We start from the raw sequence: 17,476 nt of genomic DNA on the forward strand, positions 1-17,476 counted from the left end.
TTTAACTAGTGGATAAAAAATAATTTGCGCCTTTGTGGCACTAAATACTTGAAAAATAAAAAAAAAACAAACAAAACCAAACTATTCCGAGCTTGTCTAATGCCCCCCTCCCATCAGGATCCCCAGGATCTGCACTGAAGTTTGAGTATTCAAATATAGGTTGAACCTACAAAATCAATTTGTTATTAACATGGTGGGCTAATTCAAGTTTTGGATTAGATTATACAAACAGGCCCTGTTTTAATTATGCTATTTGGTAGCCCCCCGATAACATGACAAAATTAAAACAAAAAAATCGAACTTTTGTATATATTTTGCACACAAAAAGTGTAAAGTCCACAGCAATGGCTGCAGCTTTCAGGACCGGCGGAAAGTTGAATGTTTTGTTACTGAAAGAGGAAACTGTTGCATTTATGATTTTTATTTTAAATAACCCATGTAAAGTGAGAAGCAGGTGGCCTTTACATTATCTAAACTGGCTCCTGTTTTTAATAGTTTGGACACCACCGTCCTACACAAATCATGTTAACCACATCTTTGTGTCTATTTTAATATTTATTGAGTAATACATGTGTTCACAGCTGGTGATGGTGAGGTGAAAAGTGAAAAGGTTGCTATCCTGTGATCCATGTAGTTGAAGTCCTTGAGAAGTGATTTGATGTGTTTCAGCTGTCAGTTTCACCCAAACCTCGTTACAGTAAGTCTCCAGCAGTCTTCTTTGTTGTTGCTCATTGCCAATAAAGGTGTCTCACACTGTCCCCCATCATTTCTTTTGGAAAAATCCCATAATTGAAGCTTGTTTTGTTCCTTTGTTTGCATTTGCAGATGTTTTCTTCTGACTAATCTTCTTCTCGTCCTGTTTGTTACTTGCTGGTAGTTTTGCAGAGATGAGATCTTTTGGAGCTTGTTTTGTGGCCGCAACATCATCCTCTGTTTCGGAGTACGATTCGCTCTCATAGCCTTTCTCTGTCACTGTGGGGAAAAATATGTACCGCTGTAACTTTGGGCTTCACTTGAGGGTAAATGGCCATAGTATGTGGTGGTGTACGACACAGCATCATATTAAAAGTTCTTTAGAGTATTTTATCAAACAAGGGAATGGAATCAAGAGCTGAAACAAAAACACGATTGTTGTGCAATTAATCATTTTGATAAAAAAGCAATCGTTAAAAGAAAATTTAACAAAAAAAAAAAAAAGCCCAAAATTTAACAAGATCTATTTTCTCAAAATTTTAAAATTTGTGCGTGTTTTTTTTTTAATTCTTTAAATCCTACAAAATAGTAAAGTAAATATCTATGGGTTTTGGATGAAATGTTATGTTAGCTTGGGTTTTGGTAAATTGTTCAATTAATTGTTCATTGTAAGGTTATAACTGATTGCACCCCTAAATGGACTTCATTTACATCTCTCTCTAGAAGGCTTAAAATGTAGAAATTATTCTCTAAGAATATAGCTGTCATTCTACAAGTGTCACTAATCTGACACTTTGTTAAGGTGGTGTAAACTATAAAGACACAAATTCTGCATAAAGTTGTGTTTTTTTGGATAATAAATTACATGTAGAAAATATTTAACAAATGCATTCCAGTCAGAGGATGAGTTTTTAATGTCTGCCTTTCATACCGATGCATCCGTCCTCGTCTAAAAAGGTCCGAGATTTCAGGACTCGTCTCCTCTTTCTCGTCTTCATTTCAGAGTTTCCTTGCTGGAGAAATAAAAACACAAAACAACGTGAAAGTTCCTTTAGCAAATCGGTGTTAAATACATAAAGAATTTTTCATCAAGGCCTTATAAACAAGTACATGGATGTTCTCGTTGACACTCAGCATTAAATTAATGTCTAATCAGCAGGTTTAACCACTTACATGTGAATGTGAAACAGACTCAACCTCCCTCTTAGGACTTGGTGAAGGTTCTTTTGTTTCCATCGGCTGTGGAGAATCTGGAATGACTGAAGACGTGAGCAAGTGTTAGTCTTCAATTATTTCTATTATAAGGACCTTAACATTTGCCTTTTTCATAACTCCTTCTTATCTTATAACATCCTGGCTTTAGAACACACATCAACTGGGACATATTTCTCTGAAATCTTCTTAAATTAGAGCATAAAAGACAGTAAGACTCCTATAAATGTGAAATTATAAAAGAAGGCAGCCTATTAATGTCAATTCCTCTTTAGTTTTCAAAAGAGAAAATTAATTTTAAAAACGTAAGCAGCTCACCATCTTCATCACTGCTGTCTGGCTCGGGCCTCTTAATCCTTCGTCTCTTTTTCTTGTCCATCTTTTCCTCCTCGCTGTCAGAATCCTCAATTCGCTTGGTTTTGCTTCACAAGAGGAATACTTTTATTTAAAATATAGTCTTATTTGATGATTTGAAGTACCAAGTACAGTACATCATCACTTAATTTCAAATGATTTTAAAACTTTTATATTTCCATTGTAAGTCATTGAATTTGAGAAGAAATACAAAATCCTGTATTTGTTTGTGTTTCTATCTTAGGTGTTGAGCACAAATGAATAATTTAGTTGGAGATAATCCATACTCCAAGCCTTTTTCCCAGAAGTGTTATACTGAAACACACACAGACCTTCTTGAGTCTTTCTTAGAGTCTTTTGGCTCCACAGCAGCAGGAGAAGCTTGTTTTCTCTCGGGCGGTGAACTCTGGCATTGGTGCTCTGCTGAGGATGATGATGGAGCTGCTTCCTCCTGCTTCACCGTTTTTTCTGGTTTCTCTGAAAAAACAAGAAGTGTTTCATTGGAGAGGTTCAGAGATTGGATAAATTCAGCACACCTGTAAGTAACTAGTACAACATGTTACTAGCCCACACTATAAAAAAAGAAAAGTTTACCATCACATTGTAAATCATCTATTATGTTTGTCAGTCATGTTGTGTCTGTCCCAAAATTTTCTTATTTGTCTGAATGCAAAAAATATCAACAATTTCAAGCATTTGCTGTCGGGGGGTTAATCCTGGGGTTTATCTAACGGTGAAGAGGGTTCACCTGAAGCTGAGGTAGTTTACTAACAGGTTGTTACCTCAGTTTCATGCTAGAGACTGTTTATGTCTCATTCAGTGACAAGTATTGCACCCAGAAAATAGAAGTAGGTCAATATTTGGGAGAGGAGAAGTACGGTGGAGGAGGATCAGAATCAGAATCAGAATCAGGTTTTATTGCCAAGTACATTTACATATACAAGGAATGTGACTTGGTGTTTTGGTGCAAAACAATTAACATAAAGGAGAGAATAAAAAAAGTCAATTTAAATAGAATAGAACATAAGATAAAAAATAGAGAAGCAATTTAAATATAGAAAATTACAAAATAGAATACAAAGGAAACAAAATGTATGTACAAAAGGTGCTATAGAGGGATTGTACAGTTGTTCAGAAGTATAGTTACAGTGCAAATATCTTAAGTTAATACATGCAATACATGTGCTGTCTCTAAATGACGCTACTGTAATAAGTCTGAAAAATAAGGCACAAAAAAAAACTGTATTGATGTTGAGAAATAGAAAAAAAATCTAAAAGTGGTAACAAAAATATTTGTTGCAGTGAGCTTGAACACAGGATTTTATGCTTCACTGGAGATTACCTGGGAAAGTGTTAATGACATGCGGCCAACACCACAGACGCATATCCAAAAAGTGACATATTATGTCAAAACATGTCAAAGGTGCATTGATCAGATCAGAGGACTGATGTTTCTAGCCACTGCAATTAACCCTTGTGTATTTCAAATCTTTCAAGCATCATTTATCATTATTAGATATTTTTAAATTTTTTTGTGTATGTTTTTAGATTGTCTGTAAGTACTTTTGTTTGAAATTTGCTTGCCTCAAATTGCCTTGAGGGAGCAGTAGCAGTTACCAGACATGGAACGATGGTGGCGATAATATAACTCACTTGCTGCTTGACTCCCAAAGAAGTTCATCATTGGACTGGCTTTTGTGGCTGGTTTGCTTTTAGCGGCATCAACCTAAAACACCAAACACAATAGTGAGAAACTACAGCGATCGCTCTGCTTCTGTACTTCATTTCTTTGTTAAGACCACCAGGCCCTACCACAGGTGCATCCTCCTTCTGCTCTGACTTGACATCTTTGCCACTGTCCTGATTCTTAGGAGCGGTCTTATTTCCAAACATTCCCATGATGCCTTTCTGCGGCTTGGTGGAAGGTTTTGAAGCCAGATTAGCATCTCCATTCATGGCAGTTTTTTTGTGAACAGGCTCTGGTGCGGGAGCTCGCTGGATTTCTCTCGCCTGTTGCAGCTCCAGAGAGGACATGGGGACTGCACTGTCACAGCGGATTGCACTGTACCTGCAGACAAGTAGGAGGACCAGTTCAACACCGACAGACCTACAACTAAACTGTTATCTGTTGCTTTTCTCCTTCTTTTTTCAACCTGTAGATTGATGCTGGACTAATGTACTCACTCTGTCTCACTATCCTGACATTACAGTAGTGATATACTGTATGGAGGAGATATTGGAAGGAGGAAGCAGATTCTTCAGGTCTTATAAACATTTTGACTGGCTTCGTTTGAAAACCGTACTTAAACGAACAATCCACTTAAATCAGGTCTCTGCAGCGTACCTGTAATTTTGAATAAAAGCTTTTCCTGACCCTGATTACTATCCACCTTTAAGAACACAACATACCTGCTGCAGTTTTTCAGATTGTCTTTCACAGCATCATAGTCAACGCTGTAGAGGGGGCCGCTATCTTTCAGTAAAGCTTTCTGGACACTGTAGACGTGGACACTGACTATCAAGCTCATCTTGGATTTAAAATCTGAAGAAAAAAATACAAAAAGACACCCGAGGTTAGATGAAACTGATATCTCCCTAAATAAAAAAAAAATAGTGAAACAAATAATCAATCTTCAAAATACATGCATTTCCAAAAATAAGCATAGTTTTAGTTCATGACCTGGAGGCTAAAATCAACAGCTACAAACAGCTAACAACGCTACTGCGTAAGCACAAGGTCAACACCGGTGAAACATATTTACACACCTTCCAACTGGTCCTCTTTGACAACCGACACCTTGTGACTCTGAAAGGAAGGTCGAAAATTAGAGTATTTGCTTAAGGAAATATGCAAAAACAAGTCTTGTTAATCTTTTTTGTTTTCTCACCGTTTGGCCATTGTCCACAAACTTCCCTGACACAAGATAAGTGGCATGGAGCTGAGCTGAACTTTCCTTCCTCTTGTGATCCAAATAATGATAGAGCATTCTGAAAACAAGACACACATTTGGAGTGTTTTATTCTTTAAAAAGGTTCCCAGAGATTGTGTGAACTATGACCTTAATTATCTTAGTAACAGTTTGACATTATACTGTCCAACAAAATAATTAATATTGAAATACTGATCGCTGTAAAGCCTTCTCTACATTTATAAGGGCTTATATTTCACTTATAACATGCCACTGCATACCATTAAACCCTATAAAAAGGTGTCAGTACACCCTGTTGGGTACTAAACCTTTATATCTTTTTAGAGTTACAGAAAGCTTAGCAGCGAATAGTGAATCAGCACTACCTTGACTTTAATTTCAATATGAATAATTTTAGATTATACTTTGCAATATATTAATATACAGAGACTTAACATTAAGACAGAACTAAACTCTGTGGTTGAACTGAAATGCCTTTGGAAATGGTTACAATTTATCAAATGAGTTTTCATAGAAAGCCATATTCTCAAAATGAGGTATATATACTCAGACATCATTTTGGTAGCCGTACTCTGGACGGCACTGTCAAAAATATGAAAATACTGCCCTAAAAAGACTCATTCAATGTTATTATGGACTTATGATGATGCACTGATTGTGATTTCAATCACCTAGCATAAACAGGAAAACCTGGTGTTTATCAAGCAAAGTCTGACTCTAATAATAAAGCTTTAGTCAAAGAGAGGAGCAACACTCACTGTTTGGCTGTGTTGACATGAACTCCCAGAGTGAGACTCAGCCATTTATATGTCACCTGTTAAACACAAAACAAGACAACATTTGTGTTTCAGTTAGATTAAAACTAGCTTTACACGCAAATAAAGCAGCTGGGAAAAAAGACGTCAGTGTTTTACCATATTCGTCACGTTAGCGTGTCTTGAACAGTTAAGCTAACGTTAGCTAAGCTACAATTCTGGGTGACGTTAGCTTTTAGCTTTCCATCATTAAACTCGACAAGGATAAATATTTATCACCACCCCGACATCATCAACAAAATGGCAAACATTGACTGTTGTTTAACTTGATATATTGAATTACTACACTACGATAAATCCTACATTTCATAAAGACACAGCAGTTGGCGGTTACAAGCAGTTAGAGCAAATCAACTGTAAAATGAAACATTTTTGTTCAATTGAAGCAGAATTTCTAGATCATTGGTGAGCCGAATTAAACAAAAAACCCAAATGAACTTGTAGATGGTTTTAAGACACACCACAATAAATACATATATAGCCCCGACAGAGCAAACCGTAAATAGGCAGTTTAGCAAACGCAGTTCAACGGCTAATCATAAACCGGGGCTAACTCGGTTCTAACGTCTGTAAATTGGCATTATATCTTCTTGAAGAGCACAAATTATGAATAAATAGTATACTCACTATCTTATCTTGGTCGTTGACGTATTCATCAATGTTATCCAAATAAAGCTCGTCCATTTTTTCGGGGTTAACCGTGAATACAGATGTCTTGTTTAACCAATTTGACTGCGCGGGAATACAGTTTATTTACTTCCTGGGAAATATCACATGTGCCTGTCCTTCCTTCCGGCGGGATGACAAGTTGCGCCCTCTACAGGCCAACACGGGCTACACCACACTGATGACAGAGCGGCTGCAGAGATGCTCTACATTTATTTTTTATTGTCAACAAATTAAAACAAATGCTCTCCTTACGTCTGCTTGAGTAATGTTAGATTAAAAACTACATTCCCAAGATATATTAAGAAATCGCAGAGCATTTTTTTAAAGTTGAACTATGTAATTTTTGACCCATTTGTAAGCATATAAGTATGATTTGTTGACAAAAGTGGGATTAGTTGACGGTAGAAACAATTAATTTAATGTTAAAAAATATGGAATCAAGCCAGCCTTTCCCTTAATCATACATACAGTAAAAATCTTGCAAGCATATTATTGAGATACTTTGTTGACTGTGTCCATTTTGGCAGACTTTCCAAAGTACTCTCTTTTACAGCATAATAAAAAGAAATGTATGTTTTTACTCTACTAGGCCATAAGTTAAGATTGTACAGTAAAAATATAATGTTGCTGTTTTCAGGTAGAAATGTAGGCTATCGCCAAAACATCATCTTTTTACTTTAAACACATTGCATTTTATGTAAACCATTTACTCAACTCGTAGATCAATCAACTGATCTGAATAAGAAAAAGTGAAGGTAAAAGAGGTTTTTCCAGGGGAAAATGCTACCTTAATAAATGCTGTCTTTCATAAAGTGCACTTGAGTAAATGTTTCTTTATTACTTCATATCTCTGGGCACTTTGTATTACATTACCTGCATGATAAAGCATGGTCCTCTGTAGTTAATGAGCTGTACTGTATGTTGAAAAAATTGAAAATGAAAAAATTGCCATCATGGCAAAAAATTATATCTTCTGTGGATAAAAAATATGTGTTGTTTAAGTGACTGCTCATTTCTTGATTATATGGAAACACCCATAAAACACTGACAGTTTTCTACCAAGTGCAAGCTACATTTAATCACCCTCAGGTGTGATTAAGTATGTGATGTGTTGACTGTGATATCTCAGCTTTCTTAACCCTTTATCACATACACCTTATTTTTCTCTCTGCCTGCCATGTTGTGAAGCAAACATGTCACCTTTGCCCTAAATGTTTATCATGTGTCATTTAAAAGATGGTGGCTAAAGGTTTGGCACAGGGGAGTAAAGAAACAATGGTAAATAGGAATTGGAACTGATAAGATTTTAATGATACCACTGCCATTATTGATTCTGCTTTTTTGTCGGATTCCTTATCCATTCCCTTATAGATTCCTGATCAATTTTCGGTGTGGAAAAATGTAGGACTATAATCAATGATCCAGCATATTGCTGGTATTTTCACGCTTACTCAAAATAATTAATATATAGACACTACAAGCAGCAGTGTTGTCTTTGTGAAATGCCTTAAACCATTTTTATCTCTCCACTATCTACTTCATCTTGTTTGAAGTTTCCAGCAGTGTAGTTGCATAAGTTATGATATCATTGTTTTGCAATGTGTAACTGTCAGAAAAAAAAACAACAACAAAAAAAAAACCAAAACATGTGGGCATCAGTAAGAGGAAATCATCAGCTCTAAGCCATATGATTGTGATGGATTAGAAAATTTGGAACCAGTTCTTGATGTCCCTTCCTAATGGTGAAATAAAAAGATTGAACAATAAAAGACAGAAAATATGGACAAAATGACAAAATTAAGCATCAGTTTGCAGCAACCGCTGTATCATAGACTTATAGTATTTGATATTTAATGGTATATTTACATATTTGTAAATCTTTTATGTGCCTTTATGTAACACAAGAGGAAAAATATTTTTCTGCTTCCTGTAGTATTTTTTCTGTCAAACACTTTCATGTGGTTGATTTATCAAATATTTGAAGTTCAGAGTTACACTGAGACCATCGATCACAAAGTCCCAATAGTTAGAATTAGATGTGGAACCTTTGCAGTATGTCTTTCCCCATCTCTCTCTCTTTCTCTCTCTGTCTCTCATTTCCTGACATTTTGATATTGTCGGCTCTCTAATAAAGCCATTGAAATGTTGTATGGTACAACACTTGCCAATGGTTAACCACAGGTGTTATGAGAAAAAGAAACTGCCACAACAGAGTGTGTGATCCTTGAAATCCTTCTAGTAGGTTTTTGAGTTGTTGCAGTGCTTTTTAAATGCGAACAGACCCTTTCAAAGAAAAACCTGCTGACGATGCTGGATGAAAGATCATAAAATGGTTAATGAATAATAACCAGCACTTTAAATTAGATTTAAAGAGAAGAACCAACTGATTTGGAAATAGGAATAAGCATTGCCACAGTAGCAGAAGGCAATTACAAATGGAGAAAAAGAGGCTCATCCGCAGGCTGCAGGGAAGAGATCAGCAGCAGTTATTAGTGCATCACAATACAAATCAATATACATTTGGAATTTTAATGAGCTGCTGTGACAGAGATATTTAGGAAGGACAATGTTGATATATTAAACCATGGGTGACCTCATCATAAATTGTAAGTTTTCCAAACAAATCACTGGGCAGCGCCTGGTCAGCTTCCTCCCGACTCCACTGCTTGTCATCATTTGTCTGCATCAGGTAGAGCTCATTATGACTGGAAATGAGACTCATGAAACGGACCATACATTACTTGTTAGAATGAATCTTTTTCAGTTTAGAAATAGGATGATGAAATTGACGAAGCACGTGATTTCCATTCAGAGTTGATGTGCTATTGCACCAATAAAAGCAACACGAGACTGTTGGAAGCAGCATTTGTCGAAGGTCTGTCAACAAGTAAAAGACCAACAAATGATGGAGTGAAGGTCAGAGTCAGGTTCATTATTGGCATCATGATGTACCAACTCAGGTGTGGAAAATAATAATGGTGACAGGGTCTCCAGGGGCTCCCATTAATGCCACCCGTTATTGGAATAACAATACAGCAGTTGTGTTTTTGTAGAACTTTACCTTCCACGCAGGAAGCCGAGGTTTGATTCGAGGAAAATGCAATAACCTTTTCAACCTCAATCATATCAGAGAAGAATAATAACAACTGCCCTTTCAACCACAACATATCATCGATCGCTCAGTGGTGAAGTCCACACCTGCAATGTAGGGGGTCTGAATGTCATTTCTGGCCAAAGCAATAACACAACTTGTGTTAAATTAAAGCAGAATGAAAAGGTCTGTCCTTAGCATTGATAGCTCAATGGTAGATTTTCCACCAGTGCAATATTAATCTGCAAGCAAACAAAAATAAAGCACAAAAGGTTTCAAATGAAGCCTGTACACAGTTTGCTGCTGCAGACACAAGAGGTGCTGTCAATCTTGAGACACGTTTTCTTATTTGTGAGCCCATGCTTGTTAAATAAGCAACAATGTTATGCTTATTAACCCTCCAAAATCTGAAATAAAAGTAACGGTTCATTTATATTTGAGCAGGTGAGAGAGAAACTACGCTGACACTTTGGGGACAAATTCCAATGTTTTTGAATCACGTTCTGCACATATGATGATTAATTCAGGTGTCTCACTGTTTTTGCACTCAGATGATCTTGTATAATATTTAGAGAGAAGCAGCTCTGATTTTTTTGCTCACTGAAAAGCTGCTGAGAGGCTGATCAGCCTGCCAACTTCTAATAGAAATGTCAAACAGAAGGGCAGCGACGTGCAGCAGAGTAGGGAAAAATATTCCCCTTTCTTGACGAGAATCACCGTCTTGACACTAAGTGCAAAACAGAAGTCCTCAGATGGGTCACAGCTGGTTAAGATGAAGAACAACACCAATGTGATATCATTTGTATTTCTTCTCATCTTTCATCGTACAGAGTCAGATTTGTTTGTAGTATGTTGTCTGAGAGATAAAACTGCTCCTAGTATGACCAATACAGAATCACAGCAGCATGGTGCTGCTGTATTGACATGCATCATGTAACTTCCAGCTCCAGCCAAACTGCAGATTGAAAACAGCAACTACACTGAGCTGTGGAGGAGATTCCTGTGTGAAATACTTCATCAGTCATGGTGTTTTGAATTTGAAATAGATCCAAAAATATCCTTTACAGCCATCAGACTGATGTGAAGTACTGTGGCCTGACCATTTATAGTTCCTCTGATGCTTTTCTGGAGAAATGAATATTGAATCAGGGCCTCTCTTAAAAGTCCAGGGTATAAGATTGAGGGGGATTTAGTAGCATTGTGAGGAATACAGATTACAATTCATCCAAATTATCTGTAGAAGTCTCTTCCTCTTCAAAACAAATGGACCCGTTGATTTAAACTGGTAAAAACACCGAATAAAGCAGTTTCATGTTAAAAATCAGTGTTTCTCAGATTCTGTTTGACATGCCGATGAGAGCCTGCTAGCCCAGCACCTGGTCATGTGTGCTCACCTTTTTTTCCAAAAAAGTTTTTCCAATGCTGCTCATCACAGTGGCAGACAGCAAAAATGCCAAAACACAAATGGCCCTATTTAGAACCAGTGTTTGGTTTGTCTGTTCTAGGCTGCGGTAGAAACATGGCGGGACACGGAACCGCTCCCTTTGTAGATATAAATGGCTCATTCTAAGGAAGCAGAAACACAATTCTTAATTTTCAAGTGAATCTACACCAAAGAAAATACACTCACTATATTCTTCTCCAATTCTGCCAATATATCCCTCTTCCTCTGATACGCTGAGCTCCTTTCCTTCTCTCAATGCCGCCATCAGAAATCATGCATGTCTGTTTACTGCATTGCCATGTGCAAGCTTAGCTTAGCTCTGTGATAGCCATGTGGTACTCTCACTACCTGGGGCTCGCGATTACAGAGCCTGGGTCTGTTGAACTGCACTACGCTAATCCTGTTGCCTCTCGGGAGCGTTCCTGCTCCCTTGTTTCCTAGTTTCCCTGGATCCTGGCCGTAACCTTGACTGTGCCTGACCGTGGTGATAGCTGTGCTGATGCTGCGACCCTGCCTTTGGTTGTGCTCGTGCTGTGGCTGTACTGATTCTGTGCCCCCCGCTCGCCCTGATCATGGTCTGGTCCTGGTTGCGCCGATGCTGTGATCTTGCCTTTGGACAACTCCCTTTCACATATGCATGAGACTGTTATCATCTCTATCAACATCATCATAGAGAGCAATTACTAATTTCACACCTACCATTATTGTAATATGACATGCATCTGTTTCTATTATTGCTGTGCCCCCCCCCCCCCTCCCCTCTCTCCCCTCTTTCTTTCTCTTTCCTTTTTGCCATGATTGTATTTCATTTGCTATTTACATCTATTGCTCGTCTGTCCGTCCTGGAAGAGGGATCCCTCACTATCCTCTACCGCTCTTCCTGAGGTTTCTTCCTCTTTTTTTTCCCCGTTACAGGGGTTCTTTTCCCCGTTCAGGGGTTCTTTTTGGGGAGTTTTTCCTTGGGTGATGTGAGGGTCTAAGGGCAGAGGGATGTCGTACACTGTAAAGCCCTCTGAGGCAAACCATGTTTTGTGATAATGGGCTATATAAATAAAACTGACTTGACTTTCACTTGACTTAAATCCTACACACTGGACCTTTAAAGTCTGTCTCACTTGGTTGGAGGAAAAAAAAAACAAGATTTGTGAAGCTGAAAAACATAATGAATATTTAATTTAAACATCTTTTATGTCTTTTATTAGAAAGATCAATGTAGAAACATTTGAAGATTAATTTAGATAAATAGCACATATAAAATATGTCTAGTGAAACTCGAGCTTTAGTAATTAAATAAGTTCAGAGTTAAACACAAGTTGAATTTTTGTTATTTTTGCAATTCAACTGATACTTTTTTTTATAGAATTTGAAAAGAATTTGGATTTGTTCATAGATATGATTTACTGTAAGCAGACTAAGTGAACTGCTGTTGAACCCCATTCTTATGTCAAACCAGAGTGTAATCAGAGCAACCCAAAGGGCCCTCTGGTCAGCTCAAGTGCCTCTCTGGTTTGACCTAATGGGGCAAAAGTAAACCTTGATTGTAACCAAGACCTTGCATGCCACTTCTCAACTTGCTCCAGAGAGACTCTGTGCTCACCACTGCTCCTGGAGAAACAGATATACTGTATTTGGTTCCATCATTGTTCATTTTCCCTTCCTATAAAGAACTTCATATCCAACATTGTATGTTTTGCATTTCTGTTCACAGTTATGAAATCACTCTGATCGAGTGTGCGTGTTTTGGTATCACACGTTAGATATATTCAGACACTGTTGCAGTCACAGCAGGAACAGATCAAGTTTTCACACCATCGATATGAAAGTGTGACTTCCATCATCAGCACATGTAGAAACACAGGTCCTCAACAAACTGTTGATTATCTAATATCTGGACTTTAATCCTGTCAGATACTGTTTCATTGCGTTAATGATTTGCTTAATTAGTCAGAAGTCAAAAGACATATTAGGAGAAGGAAAATAAAAGAGAAAGTGTAAGTATTAACCCCTTGAAACCTGGACCGGCATCAGTTTTCTTTTGCTGTGTTAAGATGCCTTTAACAAACTATTTAACCCTTGAGACCTAAGCAAGTTGATTTGATTTCTCTAGAAAACATGAGGAAAAAGGTAAAAAGCAACTCGGCAAGAAATGTTGTCCTGCAAGTTGCAAGAAATCAGGCTCGTAAAAGGTGACAAGAAAACTACCTGAAAATTTGAAATTTTTTATAACCATATATTTAAACAGAGGGAAAAAACAATTGTTTTAGGATTTATTTTATCAATTTTACAAATTTCCTGGTAATTTTTGGGACATGTCTTGGTAAGTTGCTCATTGCTTTATATACCCATGTTTTTGAAAGAAGTCAAACCAATTTGCTGAGGTTTTAAAGGGTTAAAAAGAGCAGGGAGACAAAAACATATGCAGTGAAACAACAATGGCAAGATAAATTTGAATCTAATTTATAAAAGAGTGCAAAAGTGACTAAAAATGTCTCAGTTTGAATCAATATAAACATAGCGTGTATGCAGTTCTCCAGGCAAGATCAGCATTTAGGTGACTCATGGACTTCAGATTAGCCTTTTATAGATTCAGTCATTAATAGATTAGTCAATAGTGGAAATAATCCTCGGTGACTACCCCAAATTATTGCACCACCCGAATAGCACTTAGAGATCATAGTGTTTAATTTTTGGCATGACTGTTCAGTTCTTGTATTTTTATGATTTGTATCATAAATAGCATACTACAACTTCAGATTATTTTGTCCACCCCTCTGTATGTTGTTACAGTTAACTGAAGCAATGAGAGAATGAGTCAGCATGACGGCCCTCTGATAGCAACATCTAGTAGTTATACTGACAGAAAGCTTCTCCTGTGCTCTCCAGGGCTGGCAACACAATCCATCAATCACACACACACACACACACACACACACACACACACACACACACACACTGAAGCTAAGCAGGTGAAATGTTACACTTCTGTGTATGTTTGAACATGAATGTACTTTGGCGTTTACTTTAGTGTTTAACCTGCCGTTCTAAGATTAAGAGACCTGTCAGAGATTAGATCTCTTCATCAGTGCAGCCAAATGCACAAAAATGATGCAGAAAAACATCAAACAAAAACTTCCAAAGGGTTATTAGAACCCAAATCACACTGAAGCAAAGCTCAAAATCTATTTTTCTATGTAGATGCTCAAAAAAGCAGCAACACTTTTCTTAGAAATGAATTTTATGAGATCTGTGATGTCTGGTCTGGGTTAAACTCTACAAATGGCTTCTTTTATCAGAGATATCATGGCGTAAGAAGGCAAATGCAAACGATTTGGCAGAGGAAAAAAAGTCTGATTTAAGTTCTGCTGTTGAAATGTATTTTATGTTGGAGAGACTGGCAACATTTTGACTTTTCCACCTGCTGTTCTTTGGCCTTCAGTATCAGATTTGACTGCTCTGGTGCTTTAGATCCACATGAAGGATATCTGTCCCTAGAAAAATGCATAAAAATGCATTTTGTGTTGTCTGCAAATACATTTCGAAGGTGTTTGTTCTCCAACAGGTTTTAGGATTCCCTTAACAGAAAATTCTGATTAGTTTCATGATTTAAAACTTCCAAAAGGTGATAGCTCTGCAGGGAGGTTATCTGTTATCTGTTTAAATCCATAGCTGCTGACTTCCTCAGATGTATCACAGCATACAGCTGTTACACCTCCCATCGCAGAAGTCAGGGAGGCAGACATGTGTGAAATAACGTGTAGAGATCAGACAGATCCATGCAGAAACACAGCATACAAGCAACATGCCGTGCGGTCTCCGCTTCAGAAGCTCAGATTCTTTTTCATGTCAGAAACCCTGCTTCAGACCACGGATCAACATCTGATAAGATGTTTTCCTCACAAACACCAGCTGAGACGATTGTCGTCATTTGATGTGACGTTCGATATGAATTTTAATTGTTTTCGCTGCAGGTGGAGAGGTACTGTAACAGTGGGAGCTGTGAAATTTATCATGAAAACATTTTTAATACGTTCTCTCATCATGCTACTGTGGAGTGACAGGATAATGAAATGCAACTGTTAGTCATTTTTAGGAGGAGGCAGCCTTAAAGACATCAGACTTCAGAAACAAACGATCCATAAAGCAGTGATTTGCCCAAATTACAAAAAAAACCCAAAACAAAACATATTTGCTTCAAGGGGAACAAAGCAAATATTTTTAGATTTTTTATTCAGTTTTTTGAGATATTCTGTATAACACACTCAATGCACCATGAACAGTTTTTATGTAGATCATGTTTACAGTAGAAGAAAGTGTGTTTGTTAGTGTGGAGGCTGAAATTTCAGAGACAAATCAACCTCAAAATCCGGTCACATAAATCAAACTAGAAGTACCACATTTTGGTTGTATGTCTCTGCCAACAAGTTGCAGTTTACTGTCCAGATTCATAATTTATGTAGTGAAGACTTTAAAGGGAGCACACAAAATCTATACAATTAGCAGAGTTTCAAGGTGCATACCCAAGATTAGTGTCACCAATTCAGTATCTGACCAAATATGTCCCCTTTTGTTCCTGAGCTATGATGTAATAGCCAAAAAAGTGTTTTTGCATAACACTATGGTGTCACAGTGATAATGTTTTTTTTTTTCCATTAGACATTTTCCCGAGTCCCATTGCATTGCCATGGGTCTCAGGCACATTACAAGCAATCACTGGCAGGAATTATTATCGCATCACCCACATGTGTGTCCTCATGCGCATGCACAAGAACAAGCAAAACATGGACCCCGTCATAAAAACTTTGCTCCACAGCATTACTAGTGGTAAAAATTTCAACAGGGTATCCTGAAGACCTTTGTTTTTCTGATGGGTAGACCCCATCTTCCTTTAAATGTTAGCAGAAAACTCCAGAAACATGGGGGTCTACATTTTTCTATAAAACAAACACGCAATGTTGTTCCCTTTAGGCGTGCAAAACCATTCACTGATTGCTTGGACAAGGATGATGGTAGTTGTGCTTCTATTGGGATCCTGCTTCACTGACCTTTTGCATCAGATGCAATCAATTAAAAAAGAAGTCTCAGTAATTTCAGTAGCAGGAGTAGAGAATTACCTAGCTGTTGTAGTCAGTAATCATTGACGTCAGCACTTTGATCTTTTTAAATCTGAGCCGGTGACCTTATAATCACCAGCCTCGTTTTCCAACCACCCAATGACTTCCACTCTAAATTTTAATCAGAGTTGGACGTCACAGATTCTGTGCACTCAGTCTTTATATGATGAGAAAATTTTTCTGGCAATATTGAAATTACACAGTCGCTTTGCTGTTGCTGTCGGTCCTCCAGAGAGAGGCTCTTGTGGTGGCGCCCCAGGCCCAGTGTCACACGCCTTCAGTGGGGAGGATCATTAGCTCCTTCCCTGAGGAGCCTTTACCCCCTCAGCATCCGCTCCACTTCACCCTCAGCCCTTTGTGGCTCCTGCTGATAAGGCCAACCTAATATCTGCTCAGTCGCTGGCTGCATGGGAAATGATAAACACAGGCAGAGCATCTGTCCACTTCGTCAGGACAATAGGAACTGGAATACAGCCCCGGGGCAATTGTTCTTCTACAATAGAGGATAGTGTATGTACAGCTGAAATCCTAGCCAGGTGCTTGAAACAATGCAGAAGACGGTGAATGGGTGACAGATTGACTTAGTGGTTACAAAATGTCACAGTTTCCACCCCTGCCACAGTCTGTGTCCAGACTGTTTAAATGTCCTTGAAAAAAAACCCAAACTGATGCCATTCATTAAAAAGTCACTCTGAATGACAACAACTGAAATTCAAATATAGCCCAAATATAGCCCACACTTATTGTGCTAATTGTTGCGCTTTGCACAGTATTTTAATAGTAATATCTAATATTGTTTAATAATTGCTTGGTCCTGTACATGATTTCAGCTAATACAATTCATGAAACCTGCAATAAGAGTATGTTTTGGCCACCTGATGGCAGCAAAAACAAGCTTCAAATGCAGCATTGACATATCATCACCTTTAAGATTGATATGTTGAACATGTTTGCAAACAGCCTTTTTACACATCTAGCAGACATATTCAATATTATCATTCACTTCAAGTCATGTTTCTGGCCACCTGAGGAATGGAAGTGAAATAGTTGAGTTATCAGATAAAAAGTTGAACACACATTGGCAAGAGCTGGGTTAACAGCCCCTCTGCAACAAGCTGATTAGCATTTGAGAAACACAGATTTTTAATACCAAACTG

General features: G+C 37.7%; 1 protein-coding gene across 1 annotated transcript; it reads right to left on the minus strand.

Moving 5' to 3' along the window:
- Positions 1-405: 405 nt before the first annotated feature.
- pold3 (polymerase (DNA-directed), delta 3, accessory subunit) lies at positions 406-6,785 on the minus strand. The gene is made up of 12 exons (XM_042498002.2): positions 6,632-6,785; positions 5,948-6,003; positions 5,148-5,247; positions 5,026-5,065; positions 4,669-4,801; positions 4,072-4,327; positions 3,913-3,985; positions 2,592-2,736; positions 2,224-2,327; positions 1,867-1,952; positions 1,625-1,706; positions 406-972 (listed from the first exon to the last, which is right to left on the minus strand). Exons 1-12 carry the CDS (start codon positions 6,686-6,688, stop codon positions 764-766), a joined length of 1,341 nt encoding a protein of 446 aa, XP_042353936.2. The 5' UTR covers positions 6,689-6,785; the 3' UTR covers positions 406-763.
- Between the last annotated feature and the right edge of the window lie 10,691 nt (positions 6,786-17,476).

The sequence above is a fragment of the Plectropomus leopardus genome, chromosome 12 (assembly GCF_026936395.1).
Source record: "Plectropomus leopardus strain MGB_pleo_1.0 chromosome 12, ASM2693639v1, whole genome shotgun sequence".
Taxonomy (NCBI): Eukaryota; Metazoa; Chordata; class Actinopteri; order Perciformes; family Serranidae; genus Plectropomus; species Plectropomus leopardus.

What these genes read in the sequence shown, in the direction of transcription:
- pold3 (XM_042498002.2), bottom strand. Translation starts at nt 6,688, where the DNA reads ATGGACGAGCTTTATTTGGATAACATTGATGAATACGTCAACGACCAA. An exon ending in TCTAAGAAAGACTCAAGAAG is followed by an intron (nt 2,328 to 2,591) that starts GTCTGTGTGTGT and finishes CCTCTTGTGAAG; the next exon opens with CAAAACCAAGCGAATTGAGG. An exon ending in AGACGAGGACGGATGCATCG is followed by an intron (nt 973 to 1,624) that starts GTATGAAAGGCA and finishes TTTTCCCCACAG; the next exon opens with TGACAGAGAAAGGCTATGAG.